Source organism: Mytilus galloprovincialis, chromosome 14 (genome assembly GCF_965363235.1).
Source record: "Mytilus galloprovincialis chromosome 14, xbMytGall1.hap1.1, whole genome shotgun sequence".
Taxonomy (NCBI): Eukaryota; Metazoa; Mollusca; class Bivalvia; order Mytilida; family Mytilidae; genus Mytilus; species Mytilus galloprovincialis.
Window position 1 is genome coordinate 4,833,471 of NC_134851.1, and position 21,050 is coordinate 4,854,520.

Genomic DNA, 21,050 nt, shown 5'->3' on the forward strand with positions numbered 1-21,050 from the left:
GATCAGAAACTCATTGACAGACTAACTAAACCTCATCTTTTCACATTGAGCATATTTTTTTCGGAAGCTTCGACCTTAAAAAGATCAAAAATAAAATTTATGATTTTCTTTCCAGTTTTACAAATCTCAAGTCCACCCCCATGTAGCAGAACTCCAGCAATTGAACCAGGAGCTTGGAGCTCTGAAAGAGATGTCACCTGTGGCAGCAGAGGTGCTCCATAAACCTGTGGAGGACATTAATACAAAATGGAAGGAAGTTCTAAAAGGAATCTCAGAAAGAGAGGTATGAATGAGTAAAAAATAACATTTTGTACCCAAGGAAATAAATAAATCCCTAGTTTGTGGACATTCTGCTGTAGTTTTATTAAATTGAAAGGGGGTAATTTTTAGTAGTGGTTAAATTTAGCAAATTTACAAATAGATGCAATGATTAAAATAAAATCAATAAATTCAATCACGGTTAATGTTAACATGTGTGTGCAGCTATCCACAAGAAATAAAGTTAACATGTGTTGGCTATCCACAAGAGCAAATGTTTACACATTTTCATACTTTGTATTTTCAGAATAGAATAAACCAGATGCAGATGAAGTTAGGGGAGGTTGAGTCCGGCATGGATAGCGCCATTAAATCTCTGGAACAAGCTCAGGAAGATCTTGATAACTTTGACGAGTTTGTAGGTGACCCTAAGACACTGGAAACACACATGAAAAAACTACAGGTAATTCTAGTGTTACTCTTTTATCAAAGTTGAGGATGAGAATTTCAGTCCAGCATAAATTCAACTCAAAAAGATAGAATTTATATGAATTACAGACTATTGAAATCAAATGGCCAGAAAATATTTAAACTCATGCGTAATATTAAGTCCACTGAATTTGAGAGACAATAAGAGACTACTATATGTTATATTTCTTAGGAAGATTTTAAAAAAAAATTGAATTCACAAAAGAGGAGAAAAATGGAAGTAACACCTTTGTAAATTGCATCTGAAGCTTTTTTCCAAACTTCTAAACCAGGAACGCACAAAGTCGAATATTTGAAATCAAAGGGTGTATAAGAAAAGATAAATTTTGAATAGATAAAAAACCCAAAATACTGTTATCTGACTTTTTTGCCAATTTAAAACAGGAAATGAAACATAATAACATCAAGGATAGTGATGTCCAATGGATGGAGGCAAAATTAAAATTAGTACAGGTATTAACATGTGAACAAGGTGTTGGTTAAAATGTCACAAAACATGTTGTCTAGTTTATTCTCTAATCTTCTTACACTTTGTCGTTATCTTTAGAAAAAAATGTTTTCCTGTTATTAAGCATGAATTAATCATGTTCATTGTTATAGAATTAACGTGCATGATGCTAAAAGTTTTTTTTCATTTAACATATTAACTAATTTAAATTTAGAATTTCAGATTTTTTCGACTTAAATTTCTCAAAATATACCAATGTTTTATTCAAAATTTAGCCTCAGATGGAAGATATAAACAGTGTATATGTTACTAAGGTATCCATAAAAAAGTTAAGATCAGAAAAGCACTGTTTCATTCATTTGTGTTGCAGTGTGTGTGCTGGTGTGGTATTAACCATCATCTATCAATCAAACAGAAATCAACATTTACTAGCACTGACTGAATTTTAGGCAGGTTAACAAATTAGATTTCAGAATTATGGCAAATTTTGTTTTTGCTGACAAACTTTGAAGAAATTCATTTTTTATTTTCTGACAAACTCAAACTAATTTTACAAACAATTGGCTTAACAAATTTTTGCTTTTTACCAAATATATTACATTATTGTAAGTTAACTTTAATTTTAGCAGCAAATTATTTTCATTCTAAGAAAAATCATTGGAAAGTGTAGTTTACCTTATGGGACGAGGGAAACTTACAAATAAAGTTTTCACTGCTTAAAAAGAATACAGCACAGTGATCTAGCTTTAATAAGTTCATTGCACACTGGAATATTACTTAAATCAGAAGCCCATGTAATAATTCTAAATTTGTATGAGCATACACTTTTCATTCTTTATTTTAAGCTTTCAATAAGAAAATTTAAAAGTTGGGTGAGTCTTTCCCATATTTTTCCAGGGAGAGTTATTCCCCTTCTGGTAAAATAATTGGTACTTTATTTTCATTTGGCTTTTTTACTGTACTGAAAAAAAATATGCTTATTACCCACAATTTTGTTTGGACTTCAATGGTGAAAAACTGGCTGTGGATTGTAAATTATATCAAACCTGTTCAGCAATTTTTGTTAGATCTTGTAGAATTTTGTTTCTTTCTTTTTGCATATGTCAGTATATTTTTGGGGAAGATGTTGTTATTTTTTTAGGTCAAAAATTTAATAAAAAACTGCTTCTGTTTTGAATAAAAAAAAAATTGCAATGACTACAGTAAGTGACGGTAAATTCAGAATATTTTTGTGATAATTATTATTTTACAAACTATATAAAAGCTATGCACTTCCACAATTTTCCATTTTAAATCTGAAACTTCATATTTTTAGTTACTGAACAGAGATCTGAAGCTACAAGAGAGAGTTTGTAAACAGTTGAGTGATGCTGTCGATAGTATCATAGAGAAAGAAGATGAAGACAGCCCAATACTGGTGGAGAAAAGAGACACCATGAACGATCTCCTCCGGTCAGCTCAGGCCAATGCTAAAGATAAAGAGTCCAAAGTTCATGAGAACCTTCGGCAGGTTAGTAATTTGTAAACTAGGTAACAAATCATATGCCTGGTATCTTTGATTAGTTTTTGTACTCGAAAAAAGTTTTTTTGGGGGGATTCCTTAGTTTTGAATTTTAATGACATCAGATAAAAACTTCAAATTTTACAAATTAAGATCTGAAATATTTAGTATTCAATCAACACATGTAAAATTCAAACTATATTAAATATAGACACTTGATGCTACTTAAAATTGATATTGTCATCACTACTAAGATTCATTTGAACATACATTCCAATATACTCAAGTCTCTGGCTTTAATCTGATCTTTCAGGAATTAAATTAATCAAAAATGTAGAAATATTGTCTTCAAATAGTTGTACTCTTTGAAATCCCATAAAAAATTGTTTATTGGATCTTAAATACCATTAAAAAAATAGAAATAATAAAGTTCTATAATTTTTCCATGTCTATGTGACATAGAGAATAAGAGGTAATACCTTATTCTTTTTCAGATGAAGAAATACCTAGGTGATGTTGATGATATGTTACAATGGGTAACAGACCTTAAAACTGAACTGAAATCTTCTCCACCTTTAGGAGCACTCCCTGAGACAGCTAAGATTGAATATGACAAAAGCATGGTAAGTAAAGGACATTGAAATGCTTCTAAACTTGAATTTCACTCTTTTTTTGTGTATATTTTTAAACAATTAGGACTGAGTAATGTCAATTTCTTAAATCTTAATAGGAAGAATTCTGATTTTGGGCTCTTTTAAAATCCAAGTACTCTACTCTTTTGATAGTTCCAAGGAGCTTGGATGTGCATTTTTATTTGAAAAAGTTATAAAAGAAAAAGGAATTTAAGCATTTATTAATCAATGAATAGTATTCAGAGTATATCAAAGGTAGCAAGTATGAAGGAAATTAAGAACTTCACAGCAATGTTGTATAGATGTTTTAATTTGTTGTTTTCAGAAACGCCAAGAAGACCTCCTGAACAAAGATGAGCCAATAGCAGCATTGATAGCTAAAGGTGAAGATATCATCAGTAAATGTGACCCCACTGAGTCATTACAGATCGCTGAAAAACTACGCAAACTCAAGGAACGAACAGCTGATACTAAAAATAGAGCAGAGAAAAGAAAGGTTTGTACTATTTTGTGTAAACGCTCATTGATACTTATTTGTTCCGGTATGATCTTATTGTTTAATTTTATAAAATTTGGTGCTGGTGAAAGCAACATCAAAACCAGTGGAATGAATTTTTCAAAAGTTTGAAGTATCGATGAAAAATAAAATTATTTCATCCATACTTGAAAATTGGTATGACCCTATATATATATATATATATATATAAAAAATAAAATGAAAACTAGGTCCAATTATTTATATTTAAATTGAATTCCAAAAACGTTTTGATATAGGCTTGTTCCTCTGCTTTTTGTGGTGTGCATGTTCTGATCTATTGTTATTTAAAACTGAATAAGAGGTTCTGTAAAATCAAACCATCAATGACTTTTAAATATTTAATTGGATTGCTGCTAGTCTAAATACAAATTATTTATATTTTTTCAGGAGAAACTAAATGAACACATGCAGAATGTAGATGAATTCCATGGTACATTGAAATCATTCACTGATTGGTTGAACACAGCTGAGGTGGCCATGAGAGGATTTAAATATCCCAGTAAACTGGTAGAGAAGGTTACGCTTCAGATTGATGAACATGAGGTTAGAGTCTTAATTTAGAATGAAACTTGTCTTCTCAAAATTCTCTTTTCGTTCTGTTTTATTGGCTTGAAGTTTGATTGATTGATTGTTGGTGTTAAATGCCACTTTCAACTCATTTGGCTAACACTTGATAAAAAGTAAACCAGAATGCTTCTTATTAACTTTTGTAAAATAGAAATTTTTTCACGTTATGATTAGGTTAAATTGCCATGGGATAGGTTTTTCACAAAAATGAAAAAAATTTTGTTACAAATCTGATACTATTTAAATTTGTATCCAGCACTGTAATCCTTATAATTTATCTCATATATTTTTCCAAAATGAAGAAAAAAGCTCTAAATTCAATATTATCTTTTCCCCCTGTTCTTTCCAGAAATTACGAGCTGAATTGGAGCAACAATCTGAGAAGATGATGTCACTGGACCGTACAGGAAGTTATTTGAAATACTTTGGGAGGAAACAGGACACCATTTATATAAAGAATCTTCTGATTGGTATACGATTACGATGGAAGAAACTTCTGAGACGAACAGATGAGAGAGGCCGTCTGCTGCAACAAGCTTACAGAGAAGATAAAAGGGTAAGTACATTGTGATGATGGGTAAACAGGGTTATGGGAATGAGGGTACTGGATGTGGGAGTCAGAGGGGAGGTAATCTAGAGCCTGGGGATGTGAACCAATACTGGTGGAGAGGGGGGGACTAAAAATAGGGATGTTTTTGAAAAATACTTTTGATAAAGCTGGCGTTTGAGGGGAAGGAATAAAGAGTAAGGGGATGTGGAGTAGGACTGGGCAGGGGGTAGGGAAATGGGAATCCCTCCTGTCCACCCCTTCTTGTATCCAGACTGTTTGGAGAATCAAATTTACCAATTATATATATTTAGAAACTGATTTTGAAAAGATTTAGATGTTTAAAATTGCTTGATTTTAATAAATAAGCACATTTTTTCCTATAAGGTTTATATAATTTACTTGGTTGATCTGAAAAAAAATCAGAAATTACAAGTGAAGATTTAATTTTTGTATTCCTTGCACTAGAAATGCAGTTAAATTGATGGTCATGTCTAGTAATTTTCAATTTACTTTCAGTTTTATGATGCCTGGAAGAGTCTCTGTGATTGGCTAGATGACAGTTCAAAGTTAATGGCAAAGTTCAGCAATCCACAAGGTGCTACAAAACAAAACATTGATGAACTCAAGGTCAGTGGTAGATTTTTAACTAGCATATCAAATATATACATATATTGATAATCAGACCAATATACCAAAGTAATGGTTTTGTTAATAAAATGCTTTATCACAAAGCTTAAGAAAATATATATTTGTTAAGTTGCTAGCTTGTAATATATAAAGACTTTATTAAAGTCTTCATTTTGCCACATCAATATATTGGTCTTCAAATTTTTTCACCAAATAGTTTCAAAAAGGCATTTAATGCATATCTGATTTGATTTTAAACTTTTAATTTGAGTTCAAAGGATGAAACCAGGAAAGTTTGGTATGCACATTACCAATTACATATCCTTGGACTATAAATTGGTGTGGCGTGAATGGGAAGTAATTTAATGAAAAATTAACGGACAACTTTATTTCAACTATATATTTTATTTTAGTGGGACCCTAAGGTACTATACATAGTGTGTAAAACAATAAAACAGTAAAACACACCAACTCTAACTTTTTCACCAATTATAATCATAGTGTGCTGTGATGTTTCTAACTACTAAACAGATCAAATTTTAAAAGTCTAATTTGAAAATACTTTTATTGAAGCTGGGAATAAGTTAACAGCCTTCTTAGGTTACATTTAAAGTTATTTGCCTCCCTTGTGTAACATTTTAAGTTATCTGCAGGGTAACATTTTAAGATATATTCCTTCTTAGGGTTATTTGGGTATATTATAGTATACAATTTAGTGGAATGCCACTACATTTGATTTATATCCAATTAAAACATTTCTTTCTTTTTTACTATTTTGATCTGTTTTCTAATGAAACCTTGAATAATACAATATAAACACTTAATATTAACACAAACCTAAAACTCAGTGTTTTCTGAATTAGAACATATTTATCTACTTTTTGTCAAATAAGCAAATATGTAATATCAATTGACCAATATTTGATGACTTTAATAGAATGCACTGTGGGAAACTTATATGGAGGTATATAAACATGTGTGGAAAGCTAGCCTAGTCATGTTTGGTCTTGCACTGTGTTGTTATTGTAGTGAAAACAGAGTTATCTACCTTTGTCTGTCAAACCAAAAATGCATTCCCATCTTCAGGATGTCTTATTCAACCCTTGCACATACTTTTACATAATTAAAATTTCCTACTCACTAAAGCAAATACCATTTAAAAATGTGATTTCCTGAGCATTAATCTATTGTAATGGAAACAAGTTGTGAGTTATCTCCCATTGTCTGTAAAACAAAATTCTAAATATTTTATAAACCTTTGTAGTAAATCTTCCTTTGTTTTTGAAACCAAATATCCATTTCCATCTTTCATATATGCTACCATATGATGTCTTTGAGGTGATTTCATGAACATTGAAGTTAACAAAGATTTTAATGAATATTGAAGCAACATTGAACATTGAAGCAAAAAGTCACACCTTAAAGGATGCCTGAATCAAGCTCATGCTTACATGTACATTTATTAGCAAATACCATGTCAAAATGTGAATTTTTGGACATTTTATCTAAAAAAAAGACATGAACTATATTGACTTTCTCTTTTATTTCTACATGCTCTATCTTAGGCAGTAGTAAAGGTATGATTAGGTTGGCATTGGTTTGTTTTCTTGATGAACAGAAATGCATGCATCATATGTAAACCCTGACATAAAGTAGTGGTGAAAAGATCCCTTAATCATTACCTCAATACATCTGTAGCAGTTATATTTTTATGTAAAATTATCTAATTATCTTCCAATATTGTATTCAGATAAGCTGTGCATTCACCCATTCTAACTTCACTTTCTGTAAATGGTATCATTATTTTCTTATTCTTTCACTAAAACTATAATCATCACAATGATAAAAATTTATGAAAATATCTCATTTCATGAAGAAGAAAAACATTTAACATTTAACCATCTATCATAAACTATTACTTTATATTCAGGCAAGGGATAGAAATTAAGCAATGCATGACCTCACTGTGAAGAGAGAAAGCTTTGGAGCTAGATTTCTACATTTTTGAAAAAAAATAGACTTCTGGATCGAGTTCAAAAATTGATTTTAAAATAGAATGCCCTAGATATTGATATCAGTTTTATTACAAATGTTTCCCTAAGTGTTGATAAATACAGGATACAGTTTATTACAGGACCTATTTATATTTTTTATTAACCTGTTATTAAATGCCAGAGGCAATATCACCATATTAAATGGCCATTCAAATCCATTGACTTGATAACAATAGCACAATATTGATACAGGAAATTATACTTCATTTTATTATACTGGGTCAATAAGTCAAAATAGTTCCCGAGGACGATACACACAAAGTCTGAATGGTATACTGAAGAAAGTAAATGGACAAAAAGTCACTCAGGACAAAAAGTCACTCAGGACAAAAAGTCACTCAGGACAGAAGGTTACAAAATTGATAGAAAGAGTCAGAATTATAGAATAATTGAATAATGTTAAGAAAAGTCTTAAAAAATATTAATTGAATTTATATTTGATATAAAAGAACTTTTTATTCCAATTTAGGGCATAACTTGTTCAAAAATTACATACTCACACAAAAATTACATACTCACAGAGGTGTTTACTTGTACGGATTGTCCGTATTTTACACGGATTTTTTAATAAAATTACTCAATACGGATTTGTCATGAAAAGGTACGGATTTTCTACTAACCTGGAAAAAACCCATAATTGCTTCCGTTTACAGCGATCGGTATCTAAAAGGCGCTTTTCTGACTGGGAATCGCCACTCTTTAAAGCGCAAAATGATAGCGTTCAAGTTTATTTCTTGGTGGGTCTAAAATTGCAGGAGGTAAGTTTATTCTATTTTCTATGTGTAAGCAGGAGATGTGAATGATCCATATCTTATAAATGGATCTGTCCCACATGTCTCTTATTTTCTTTCTTACGAAACCCAACTTTATTGGCATGGGCATTTAGGGAGGGGGTAATGAAATGATAAAATCCTAGGAGGGGAGCTGCCGAAATATTTATTAGGGTTGGACTTAGTTTTTGTGGGGGAGGGAGGTAGAAGGAGGTCCTGTACTGTATTGTTTTGAAATGAAATATTCCAGACCTGCCTATTTGTCTGACAGAATTTGAATGAGATTTTAAATGTACATATCTTGTTTCTTTATATGTACACAATGAATACCAGATTTGCATGTATTGACTTATTCCAAACTTAAGCTCAACTTTTTTTCAAATCATGCAAATTTTAGGTTATAATCTTTGTTGCAAAAAATATCTGAATAAGACTGCAGATACTGTCAGAATGCAGGAAATTGCATCTAATTTTTCAAAATTTTTGTGGGGGGGGAATGCCCCCGAACCCCCCTAGATGGTTCGTGCCGCGGCACTCAGCCAGAGTATTACTGACAACATTGCAAAACTACTCACAATTCTACTGAGAGACATCATGGTGGGTAAACAGGTCTGTACTCACAAGACAAAGTTGGTAACATGAAAATAAGTGTTTTTAAGTTTTCTATTGTGAACGGGGATTATAATAATGATTGAAAAAAGGAAATGGAATAAAATAAAGAAATTTATCTAGGCCGAATCAGCATGGAGTCTACCAATATTCTTTTCATAATTTCTTAGCCCATTTTATAGTCATAAATAATTACAGAAGAGTCATGAAACAGCAGATTTCTGCTCTGAAACTCAAGCTAATGCACTAGATAATAGAAGAACTATACTATATCTATTTGTTAAGGAAAGATTTAAATGTGTAGTATCATTGTCCTAAAAAGAGACCTATTTTTACAACCTATAATTTTCTTTGTATCTGTATTTGTTGGTATTTGGGTGTATCATCTTTGAATAAACACTTAATAAAGTAACCATAGTGAGGGTCTTGAAGAAAGTCACATTTATCTCAGTCTACTGTAATGGTGGGGATCCCAGCTCTATTGAATTTAAAATAATGAATTATACAGTTGGGTTACTGTCACATCATCATTTATTTCACTCTTTTTTTTTTATCTATCACATATATCCAAAAAATTTCAAGGATATAGACTTTGATAAACTTTGGCCCTATTTGCACACTATAAGAATTTGACTTTAGATAAACTTTGGAAACATAATTCTAGAAACCTTGATAATGGAACATAAAAAGTAGGTCAAAATATGATAATTATTTGATTTTGGTAAACTTTAGATCCATTCTTGAACTAGAGGACTGTATCTAAAAAGTTAGTCAATAAATAATTAGAATTTGGGGTATTTTGTTGATTATCCACCATTTTGGATAGTCATAGTTATGACTGTTAATGTTGCTTACTTCTCCATCATTTGGTCTTATTTGCAACTCATACCACATCTTTATTTTACATGGCGACCTTGGAAGTAGGAATATACAAGAGTGTACATGTTGGTGATGGCTTCTTTAATTTCAAAATTAGGCTTTATTGTTTGTGAACTGGGTATAAATGTAAATGTTGATATTTAAGGGTTAAGGATTTGCATTGACTCAAGAACACATGACTGCTTTCTGTGATATGATCCTCAACCATTTCCGTTTTAATCCCCTCTACACCCTCTATTAGGAACTTTTATGGCTTATAAATAACACGGTATACCTCTTTGTGATTTGTCTCAGATCTTTGTGTAACAATTTCAAAATAAAAATAGTGTACATTTGTAACATAGTATTTAAAAAGACTTAAGATTGTTACGATAACTTGGACTAATTGAATGGTTTAAAGATTGAGTTCGTCTTTTAAATCACTTGATGAATTTGTTGATAGAATTGTCTATAATTGTGTCAGGTCAAATAAAAAAAGGAAATGTGATACAGTGATTGTATGACACAAATGAAATTGTATAGTACAAATATTTACAATTGTGTACATCCACTTTTGTGAGTGTTATACCAAGTTGGTTTGATATCTGTTTTACAAATATGATACAATGATTTTGTAATTTTAAACAGTTACTTATAAAAATTGGCATTTTTTATTTATGGGTTTTTGTTTCTCATTAGAGATAGAAATTGGAAAAGATATTTGAGTAGAAAATAATGATAACATAAAAGACCCAGCGTTGTTTGTTTGTTTGTTTGTTTTGTTTTTTTTATTGCTGCTCTTCATTTTGAAAGAATCATCACAGCAAAGAAATAATGTCGATAAATAAGGAGTTTTATAGTACATCTAAAGAGTGGAAAATAAATGCATATAAAATAGAGAGTAGACAAGTCCATGTATTAAGAATTAAGTTAAAATTGGCTTCTTTTTCTGGTCAAAACGAAACAGCAAACCTTTGCAGTTTATGAGTTAATTTTATACTGTTAACATTTGCGATACATTATAACATTTGTGATGAAAAGGAGCTGGCTGAATATATTAAAATCATCTAAAATTTACATTTTGGAATTTTGAATGAAACATTTGTCCATACTTGTATTTTAACTCTGTAAAAGAATATGAATGGAGATCATATCTTTTTCTATACATGATGGTTTGTCATTTCTATCCAAACAACTACTTTATTAACATCATAATATTAGTTCGTACATTTCATAAATAACAGATTTTACACCTGAATGATTCTAAATTCTGATTGGTCGAGAAGATAAAAAGATTTTAGCTCTTGCTGTGAAGTGAAAACTAACTAAATTTTGGATACAGTTTTAGGAATTATCTATTTTCTGGTTTTGCATTGTTTTATGGATTATTTTTAGTGTTTTTTTTTACATCAGTTCCTTAGTTTAGCATCTAATCAACAGGTATGGTTAATAATTTACAGGTAAAATAAGGTTTTATGCCTGTCAGAAAATTCTCGTAAACAGGTGTCCTCTAAGTTTAGTCATCATAGATACATACATACTATAAAGATACATTAATGCTTATACATAAAGATTTATAGAAATTGTGACCTTACCTTAAACCTAATAAAGTGTTTTAAAACACCAATTTAGATTTAAAGCATGAAATTGTTTCTTTAACTTGCAGTTCATTTTGCAACAATTTTATACATATAAAGATACATTGTGGACATTTTTGTTTAATCAGCCATTTATGAATATTTCGTAGGTTTGTAAGCATGAGTAACATTTCTCCTTAAGCCAAAACTGTGATTTTGATTAATTTACATACTTTTATTTTTTTCTAAATGATGACACATTGAAAAGACCTGAACTTTTCTATATTTGCATAATGTCAATTATCAAAGTTAAGTCTTCAATAGAAGATGTTAAAATGTTCATGAAATTTTTACATTTTTACCTGTTGATTTTTATGCTATTAAAATGTAGTTAACCTTCCTTTTGAAGTAGAAGGAATTTGATATGTTTTTGCTGGCGAACTGCAGCACTTCTCTAGTCAGCTGTTAAGGTTATAAACTCCTTTCCCTTTACTGGAACTATATGAAAACCATTTAAATGAAGAGATATATATGAGAAAAGTAAATGTAACAGAAATGCAACAACACATGCCAAACAATAAAAAAGACTTCTAGATTGAAAATGTCAAACTATTTACATTGTGGATTGATGAGTGAAACAATACAGCATCAGTACTTAATGTAAAGAATCAACCATCATTTATCCTCTAAATAACTTCAGTTTTCTAAATACAGTCAAACCTATTGTAAAGGTCACATTTAGGACCAGATAAAAACTGACCTTATAAGGGAGGTAACCTTTGAATTGAGGTTCAAAATGTAAATATATTACTAAGCAGACCAGGATGACAGTGACCTAACAAGACAGATTGTCACTTGATAGAAGTGACCATTGTGTCAGGTTTAACTGTACTTGTGATATATTACTTCTAAACTGCCATGTTTAAGAAAATAAAATCTTTTATTTTATTTGTCTGAAGGATATTTGTTTAAAGATGTCACATATTTAGTCTATTTATCTTTAAATTTGAGATGGACCTTTTATTTTACATATAAATAGAAAAATAATGGTTTATTATTAGAATAAACACCAATACCATAAAGTCCAAACATTTCTAAATAAGTGACACTTGTTTGTTTAGAGTACAGACTTTAGAAAACTGCTATTCCATATTTTCATAAATGTTTTGAACTCTTTTAAAACTAAAGCTTTAAGTCTGAAGAAAATAAAATACTTAATAGTAAAATCTACATACTCCTTGAAATGCAACTTTTGTTGAGAATGCTTATATTCCTTCAATGCTGAAATATTATATTCTCTGTTTTGAAAGGTAAAAGGTCATCTCTTGATCATCAAGTCTTTGCTTATAATCTTGCTTAAGGTCAAACTTGATATCCCATAAGTTTGAGTCCTAGCTGCATACAATCTGAAAATGACTTATAATAACAGGAAATGCTTTATTCTGCCTACTCAGTATTTCTTAAAAGGTTACCGATTACGGTATAATCTAAAGAAAGTCACTAAAAGTCACTCCTTTTTATCTGTAGAGAATTATTATCTGCTCCTGGTGTGTGGTTTACCGATTTAAATATTTGTGGTTTGCATGTTAATATCATTTTTACAGATGTAATTTTTCAAGGTCATTAAAAAGTAACCTTAAAAGTATTGCTCGGAAGAATGTTAACGAAATAATATTTCTTTTCACTCGAATTGCACAATGTATTCAACACAACGTTTTCTGTTAACTTTTCAAGGTCATTAAAAAGTAACCTTAAAAGTTTTGCTCGGAAGAATGTTAACGAAATAATATTTCTTTTCACTCGATTTGCACAATGTATTCAACACAACGTTTTCTGTTTCAGATAAAGTTTCAGAATGATATTTTTTTTTCAAAATTCCTTTTTGTGTTACAAGGTTACTTCAAGGTCAAAATATCTCTTTCATCATCAATATTGTGCCTTTGTCAATGGAATTCGGTTAATGTTTTTAAAGTCATGCAATTTTAAATTGAAAATTTTATCTCACTTTGAATTAGACTGTTGGTCTTGAATTTGATAGAAATTTTTGGAGCCTTTTCATTGAAAAAGAGCACTGCAACTCTTCAAAGTAAATGTGCCAAATTAAAATTGATTGTAGGGTGAATTGAAATGTTTACAACTTTATAAGTTTTTTTTAACCTATTCAACATCATGACCTGTACAATCGATCTCTTGCTGAAATATTCAAAGTTTTGTTGAATTTCTTCTGAAAAGGGATTGTTTCTTATGAGCAGATTTTTGTCTAATATTCAATGAAGTAAGTCACTGAGCAGAGAGAAATTATGTCAATCATAAGAAATTACATGTATTGACAATTCATTGCAAACTGTATAGTCCAGTCAAACTAAGATTTAACCTCAAACTAATTGCAACAGAAAATGTTTTAGTTCTAATCTATAGCATTATGCCCTTTTTATACACAGAAAAAAGTCCCATTAAATCTAACTTGAGGAAAACTCAAAATCAGCATTTTTAATTTCCTATGGAAATTAACATTGGAAGGGGAGATAACTCTTGCAAAAATGTGTCTTTTTTGGTCAATTTTTTGTTGTTTTTCTTGAAATTTATGTAATGTATGATACTTTGATGGGGTTGTAAGTTTGTTTTTGACTAAATTATATGATCTTCTGCTCATGAAATGTACAAAACCGAAGTGTTATGGGTAGTTTTCTTTTTTTCGAGCATTTTTCATTTAAGAAATTGCAAATTTGAAGCTTTGTAACCATTTTGAAAAAATAATATGAAAATTTGGTATTGTTTATATCTGTATATGATATTTTTTCAGCAACTTACTTATCTAAAGAAACTTTAAACCACAAAAAGAAGAATACATGCTTATTTATTATTATTAAATTTGAGATTCATCACCTTGACATGTTGAAAAATTCAATAAACGGTCATCTAATGAATTATGAAATATAGATTATAGCTTGATAAAATATATGAAAACACCTTTGGAGTTGTTTGTTATACTCTGAAGACCGCTGAAAAACCAAGAATTAATACATTCTGATTAATAGAAGCGGTAAAGTTATAATTTTGTATCAATTTTTATTGATATTTCTGCCTTTTATGCAAGAGTTATCTCCCTTTTCAATGCAAATCTCCATAGGAATTTAAAATGGTGATTTTTTTAGTCTTCCTTAAGTTAGATTTTATGGGACTTTTTTCTGTGTATATTTGGGGTATAATGCTAAAGATTAAAACTTAAAAATTTTCTGTTGCAATTACTTTCAGGTTAGGGTTAAATTTATGCTAGATTGACTGGACTAGTATGCTTCACCAAAACTCATTAACAGAACATGTAATAAAAATAAGACAAAAGTTTAATTGTTATCATTTTCTTTTCTAGAAATTTCAGCATCAATTAGCAGGCAAACATCCGTCTTTCTATTCTGCTACTCGTCTTGGAAGAAACTTAAAGGATCGTTGTACAAAAACTGACCCAGAAAGAGATGTTCTCCAACAGATGGTCGATGATTTAAAACATAAATGGAATTCTGTTCGTTCTGTAATATCTAAAAGGTAGGAAAATAGTATGAGTATGTGAGAGAATGCATGAGTATAGAGATCAAGATTATGTGGAGTTGAGATTAGTATGGAGATCAAGAGTATGTGAAGTTAATATTTGTATAGAGTTCAAGATTGTGTGGAGTAAGAATTTGTATAGAGGACAACCTTGTGTGGGCTAAGAATTAGTATAGAGTTCAAGATTGTGTGGAGTAAAAAATTGGAATAGAAATCAAGATTATGTGTAGTAAGAATTAGTACCATATAGAGATCAAGATAATGTAAGAATTACAATAAGGGTCAAGTCTATGTTTATCAGAGAGAGAGACAGCCACATATGTTGAACATAATGCTTTACCTGAAAGAGTGAGTGAAAGATTGTTAATTCAGTCTTACAGGGAGAGGGGGAGAGGGGCAGACATATAGAAAAAGTTTCTGCCTTTGTGTGCACTTGCTGGCCCCTGCATTTAGTCCCTTTAGTCAGACATTGAGTGAATTGATACTTGTAGATAAGCTATCATTTTACAAACTTTCAACATAAGCTAAATCATACAGGTAAGTAAAGCAGGCAAGACATTTCTGAATTTTCAGTCGGTGCAATCTTTTTTGTATAAATCTACAGTTCAATGGTGTGGGAATCTTTATAACATCATACCCTGGGTGAAACCTTGTAAATAGATAACAATCTATAATACTCCAATTATTATAATGTCACCAATCCTGGTATGACTGTGGTCAGCGACACATAAACTTGACGATTTCTTTTATCTCCGTCTAATTAGTGCTACAGAAATGTGACACAGACCCGCCTTTAAGGTCTTTATGTCGGAGATCTATGATAGTTATGGCTAATTGTCTTGAGGTAAAATACTTTTTTTACTTTGAATGGGGCTAATTTAAGAATGACAAGTACATTGACACTTGTTTTATGGAAAGTATATACACGGGTTGTTTACTTCCTAATTTGTGTGAAAATAAGTGTAACTTGTTCAGGTGTAATAAGTTATATTTAAAGTATGTCAATATCGCATCCAATTGTGATATATTAAACAAAACGAATAAATGAGGTTATTATGAGTCTAAAATATTAAAATCAAGGATGAAACTTTTCTTCATTCAGTCATGTTTTTTCTACAAATTTTACAGGCTAAAACAAATTTCAGGAAAGACAAAAATTACTAAGTTCATTGTCTGGCAATTAACCTCAATCAGTGATTATATATTTCAATTAAAAAATCTAAGTATGAAATATTATAGAAACATTTAAAAACAATACAAGTTTGTGTTTGTTCCTTGTCCTGAACATACATGACTATAAGGACAGTGACATTAAGCAAACACTTATTGTAATTATTGAGCGTCTCAACTTTCTAAATTTCAGTGCCTTTACTTTATAACATTTTTACAGGAAAATAAAGTTGTAAGTTATCTATCATTATGTGTACTTTGAAAACTATATCAAGTGCTTTTCAAGTTTTTGACCGAAATTAACCTTTAAAGTATTCCTAAGACTAATTAACATATTATTGGTTCTATAAGACATTAGTACAAACTGTCACAATTATTACATTTTGTAATAATCAATGATTGTCTCCCTTTAAAACTGCATGCTCTCATTGGATTACTTATAATTTACAAACTTAAGTCACTCCTTCAACATCTGGCCTTGTGGTCATACAAAAATTTGAGCATGATTATCTTTCTCAAGACTCAGAATTCAACTAATCAATATGCTAAATGTCGTGTTTCAATTTCTGTACTCCTTGTACTGAGTTAAGGTGTACAACCAAGGTCCCTTGTCTTATTCTGTCATCACTGCATCTCTAGATTCAGACAGAGCCCAAAGCTGCAAGTACTGTCATAGAAGTATATACACTGCTAAGTCATTATTGTACCTTGAAATCCAAAAGTCAGTGGTTATAATTATAATATCATAAAAAAGGATTCCTCAATAGAGTGGGGCGCTCATATTCGCCGTGGACACAATTTCGCCGTTTTATGATTTTTAAAGCTGCAGTTATTTGGTTTTAAATAGATGTGTTACAACGGCGAATATGTGTCCTCCGTTGACAAAACATCAGGAAGTTTCAAACACACTTTAATCCAACATTTCAAATGATTTTTCTCAAAACAAACACGTTTTAAAGCTAAGAATATTTTGCATTTGAAGTTATCTTCATATAGAAATATCAGTATACTTCAAAAACATAAAGACCTGAACATAAACCGAAGAAAACATGGAAAGATATGGTGAAAATGAGCACCCCACTCTACAGGTGCTTTGCAACATGTAATGAATGTTATACAGACTGGTAAAAGAGAGACTAGACAAACAAACTGACATACATCAGTAAGTCTCTGGTGGACAGTTTTCTCATTTACAATCATACCACATCTTTAACTTTTATATACCACATCTTTGAATTAAATAATAGCCAAAATTGCAATGTAGCGGAGATTCTCAAATTTTTTTTTGAAAATGTTAAAGTTTATTAACTGATTTCTTTCTCTTCAAAATACAAACAAAGATGTTGAGTATAAGTCAATGAGACAGCAACCCCACAACTAAAAATAAACTACACAAGAATGATATAATCAATCCAGAAGAAGTAGAAACATTTGAGATGTTGACTTTGGGATGGCTGTGGTATTATAGCCTCATGGTGGTTAATCAAACTCAAACAGATATCTGTTTAGCTGCAGGTGTAAATAAGCAACAGAAAGGCTTCAAATTTGTATTATTCTTAATTTGATTGCATTAAAAGCCATAGATAGAAAAATTTGAATACAGTCATAACTTTCAACCACGAATTTTATACAGTAGGAAATTGCAATTAAACACATTGAAACTATTTGATTATTTTGAATTGAATTACACAAGAAGCCACTGAGAGCAAGCAGAGATATAAAAAGTGTGGATTATACATGTATTAAGATTAACTGATTGTGAAGTTCTGAAGACCATACAGGAGTATTATTGGATTATGGAAAGCTTGATATACTACTGACAGGATTAGAGGATTACAGGATTATAAAACACATGGTGTTAAGAGGATTTATAAAGATAAGGCACCACCCATTCATCTGTTGTGGATGGATTTTTTTCTCAGTACATTTTTTTTCTTTGAAAAAGTTCTGAATAAAACAATTATTTTTAAAATACAAAAAAATTGTGCCCTATAGAAAAGATCATTGGAGCTGCATTGAACATTATGTATGTACTCATCTTGATCAACCTCAAGGTAAAGATAGATCTTTTGCTTCTGAATCTTCCCAGCAGCCAGTTTAAAAATGACCAATACAATTCTAACAGCTGACCCTAATTGTTTCTTCTGGTCCTATGTTTCTCTTGTCCTCTATTGTTCCTCTGGTCCCTTGTTAATCCTCTGGTCCCCTGTTAATCTCATCATCCTGTAAAATTGTGAAAGATTATGCCATTGATACGGTATGATACCTAAATTACTCAGTGATTAATAGGTTTAGAATATTAAGTCAGATGCAATACAGGAAATCACAAAATTGTTTCTTAGTTTAATATATTTGTCATTGGCTTTGAGTTTGCACCCACTAAAAACTATAAAAATATTGAGGCTTTGCCTTAATTTATTGTGTTGGATATCCAAATGTTTAAACTGTAAGCTGTCAGACAGTGAGTAAAGTGACCATAGATTATTTTTAGTTAAGGACAAGATTAAACAGTTTATTTAGTTGGTCACACCTCCATAAACAAATAGTTTTAATAGCCAAGAACAAACAATCTTTAAGGTTGTAACATTTGTACCTTTGTGTAGAAAGTTAGTGAAGGACAAAATATTGTTAGTATAGGCAGAAAGTTGTAGCACTTTTAGAGTATAAATAAAAGTGCCTTGATTGTTGTTTGCTTTCATTTAGTGGCATATGCATATCCACAACTTCTCAAAAAGAGTCCAGATACTTTGTTTTATTCAAGTTTTGGCTGACCTTGACAAAGATGACCGTGAAAGTTTCTAAAGATAATTATCTTGTGGTAACCTTGGGTACCGAATAAATATGTAATAATTTTCAAACGTTTTGGCATGATTAGAGGTTTTAAATAAACATCAAAAATACATTAAAGATATCTTGTATTATTTTCCTTAGTGTTTTTAACAGTTTTAAGGTGATATCACTTATGGGGTTCTATATCATGGGACGTCTTACACCACTATTGCAAATTAAAAAACTTTTGGAAACTAAAAAAAATATTTATCAGATGCATAACATAAACAACAAAAATACAGTGAAGATATCTTTTATTGTTTACTTATTTGTTTTTCACAGTTTGGATATTATACCACTTTTGGGATTCAGTATCATGGGGGTCTATAACACCTATCATTGTCTCTATTCAAAATCATAAACAAGTTTTCCCCTTTTATATTAAGAATAGATTGTAGGAAGAGATAACACCCACTTATCCCCCAATCCCCCCTATCCCCTTTGTAACTAATCTAATAAAACCCTAGGGCTTATGTCATTACCATAACATTTGTTTGAACAGTCTGTCATATTTATAACAATTTTTTGTCAACAAGACCCTTGATAAGATTGGATGGTTTTAAAAATTTCTTGGACAGAGTTTTAAATCATAATTCATTTCTGTAAATAGTTTCACTGGAATTTTAAATTTTACGATTCTAAGTGTCGGGAGTACATTAAAGTTTAAATATTTGAAAGTGAACCGTTTATGTTATAATTGTATCAATGGATGTTATTCACACAAGGTAGGGGTAATATACAACATATGTTAATTTATATTCAAGGTATGCATTACATAATAGAAATATTAACTAGAAATTTGTTTGAGGTGAATTTCATGGTAGTAAAGAAGTATGCACACAATTTTTTATTGAATAATATAAAAAGTAGCTTATAACTGGATCATCAATTTTGAATAGTCTTGTATAAGCAAAAATGTTGCAATGGGTCTTTTCAATACATTGCAACACTCCCCTCTAATATTTTATTCTAAGCACAAATATTAAAAACAAATCTGCCAAATTTTAAAGTTTTTACAAAATAGATACCAAGGCTCTGACTGTTGAAGGCTGTTCTCAAACCTATCATTATTAAAATAGTATACATTGTGACTAAAAATGGATGAAGATTTGTATCCTTGGCACTCATCTTCTTATTTATAATTGGTAGAGAATTGAATAACTTAGTTAGACCATACATGCTACTCATATTGCAACTAAGCTGTGAGCACACTTTGGTTCAATTTCTGAGGTTTCTAAATTTTTACATACAAATCTAGTTCTAAAATGGCTAATTTCAGATATGGCTAAAATTTATATAAGTAATTACCATTGTTGAACATGTTAAGTCTTGTGCTTAAAGATTTCATCACTTAAATGAATTCCTCTTTGAGTGAAGGTTAATGTCCTTTCCTTCAATTTAAAACAAATTATTGTTATTGTCACTAGGGCTCTAATGCAAGCCCAGCAACATTTTTCTTTATGCAAATCTATACACTTGTGACTACCTTCATTTGATTGAGTGACACACAAATTTCGATGTTTACCTTGCTGTTGAACGATTTTGGTCCCTCACTTCAGATTCACATTGGAAGTGAGCTAGTCAAATTATTTCTATTCCTATGGGGTGATTGCCATAATTTATACTTATTTTCTCATAATGTATAGGATAAACATCAATAAGACATCAAACCAACAAGGAAATAAAATCAGAATTTGAGAATTGTCTCCAACAGCGAGAGTCTGTACTATATCTCATGAAGAAAATAAATTGAAACAGAGTTCTGGGACTATTTCACCTATTTGTCCTAGCATGGAAAAAAATGTCCTGAGAAAAAAATCCACCCTCACTGAAAGATGGACTAGTGGTGCCTTAACAATGACCTTTGACTTATACACGAATTTGTCTAAGCAGCAGAGACTATACTTCAACTTTCTATGCATTTTTCCCAGCAGAGGCTTCTTAATATTTTCTGAAGAAATGTAATGGTATAAAAACATATTCCAATTCAAGGAACAGAGAATTCCCCTTAGATGACTTAGATCACT

At 30.6% G+C, this 21,050-nt stretch overlaps 1 protein-coding gene across 15 annotated transcripts in view; it reads left to right on the forward strand.

Annotated features, from left to right (window-relative positions):
* The window catches only part of LOC143058823 (microtubule-actin cross-linking factor 1, isoforms 6/7-like), a 127,762-nt gene that overhangs the window by 83,420 nt on the left and 23,292 nt on the right, over positions 1 to 21,050 (forward strand). For 9 of the 15 annotated variants that reach the window (XM_076232287.1, XM_076232291.1, XM_076232278.1 and 6 more), the window contains 12 exons: positions 116 to 283; positions 566 to 721; positions 1,132 to 1,200; positions 2,511 to 2,705; positions 3,191 to 3,319; positions 3,654 to 3,824; positions 4,254 to 4,409; positions 4,783 to 4,989; positions 5,500 to 5,610; positions 6,024 to 6,035; positions 6,548 to 6,574; positions 14,849 to 15,021. In XM_076232287.1, coding sequence (XP_076088402.1) covers positions 116 to 283; positions 566 to 721; positions 1,132 to 1,200; positions 2,511 to 2,705; positions 3,191 to 3,319; positions 3,654 to 3,824; positions 4,254 to 4,409; positions 4,783 to 4,989; positions 5,500 to 5,610; positions 6,024 to 6,035; positions 6,548 to 6,574; positions 14,849 to 15,021 — 1,574 coding nt within the window. The remainder of the gene's footprint in view (positions 1 to 115; positions 284 to 565; positions 722 to 1,131; positions 1,201 to 2,510; positions 2,706 to 3,190; positions 3,320 to 3,653; positions 3,825 to 4,253; positions 4,410 to 4,782; positions 4,990 to 5,499; positions 5,611 to 6,023; positions 6,036 to 6,547; positions 6,575 to 14,848; positions 15,022 to 21,050) is intronic. The other 6 variants (XM_076232285.1, XM_076232286.1, XM_076232282.1 and 3 more) reach the window with 5 other exon arrangements.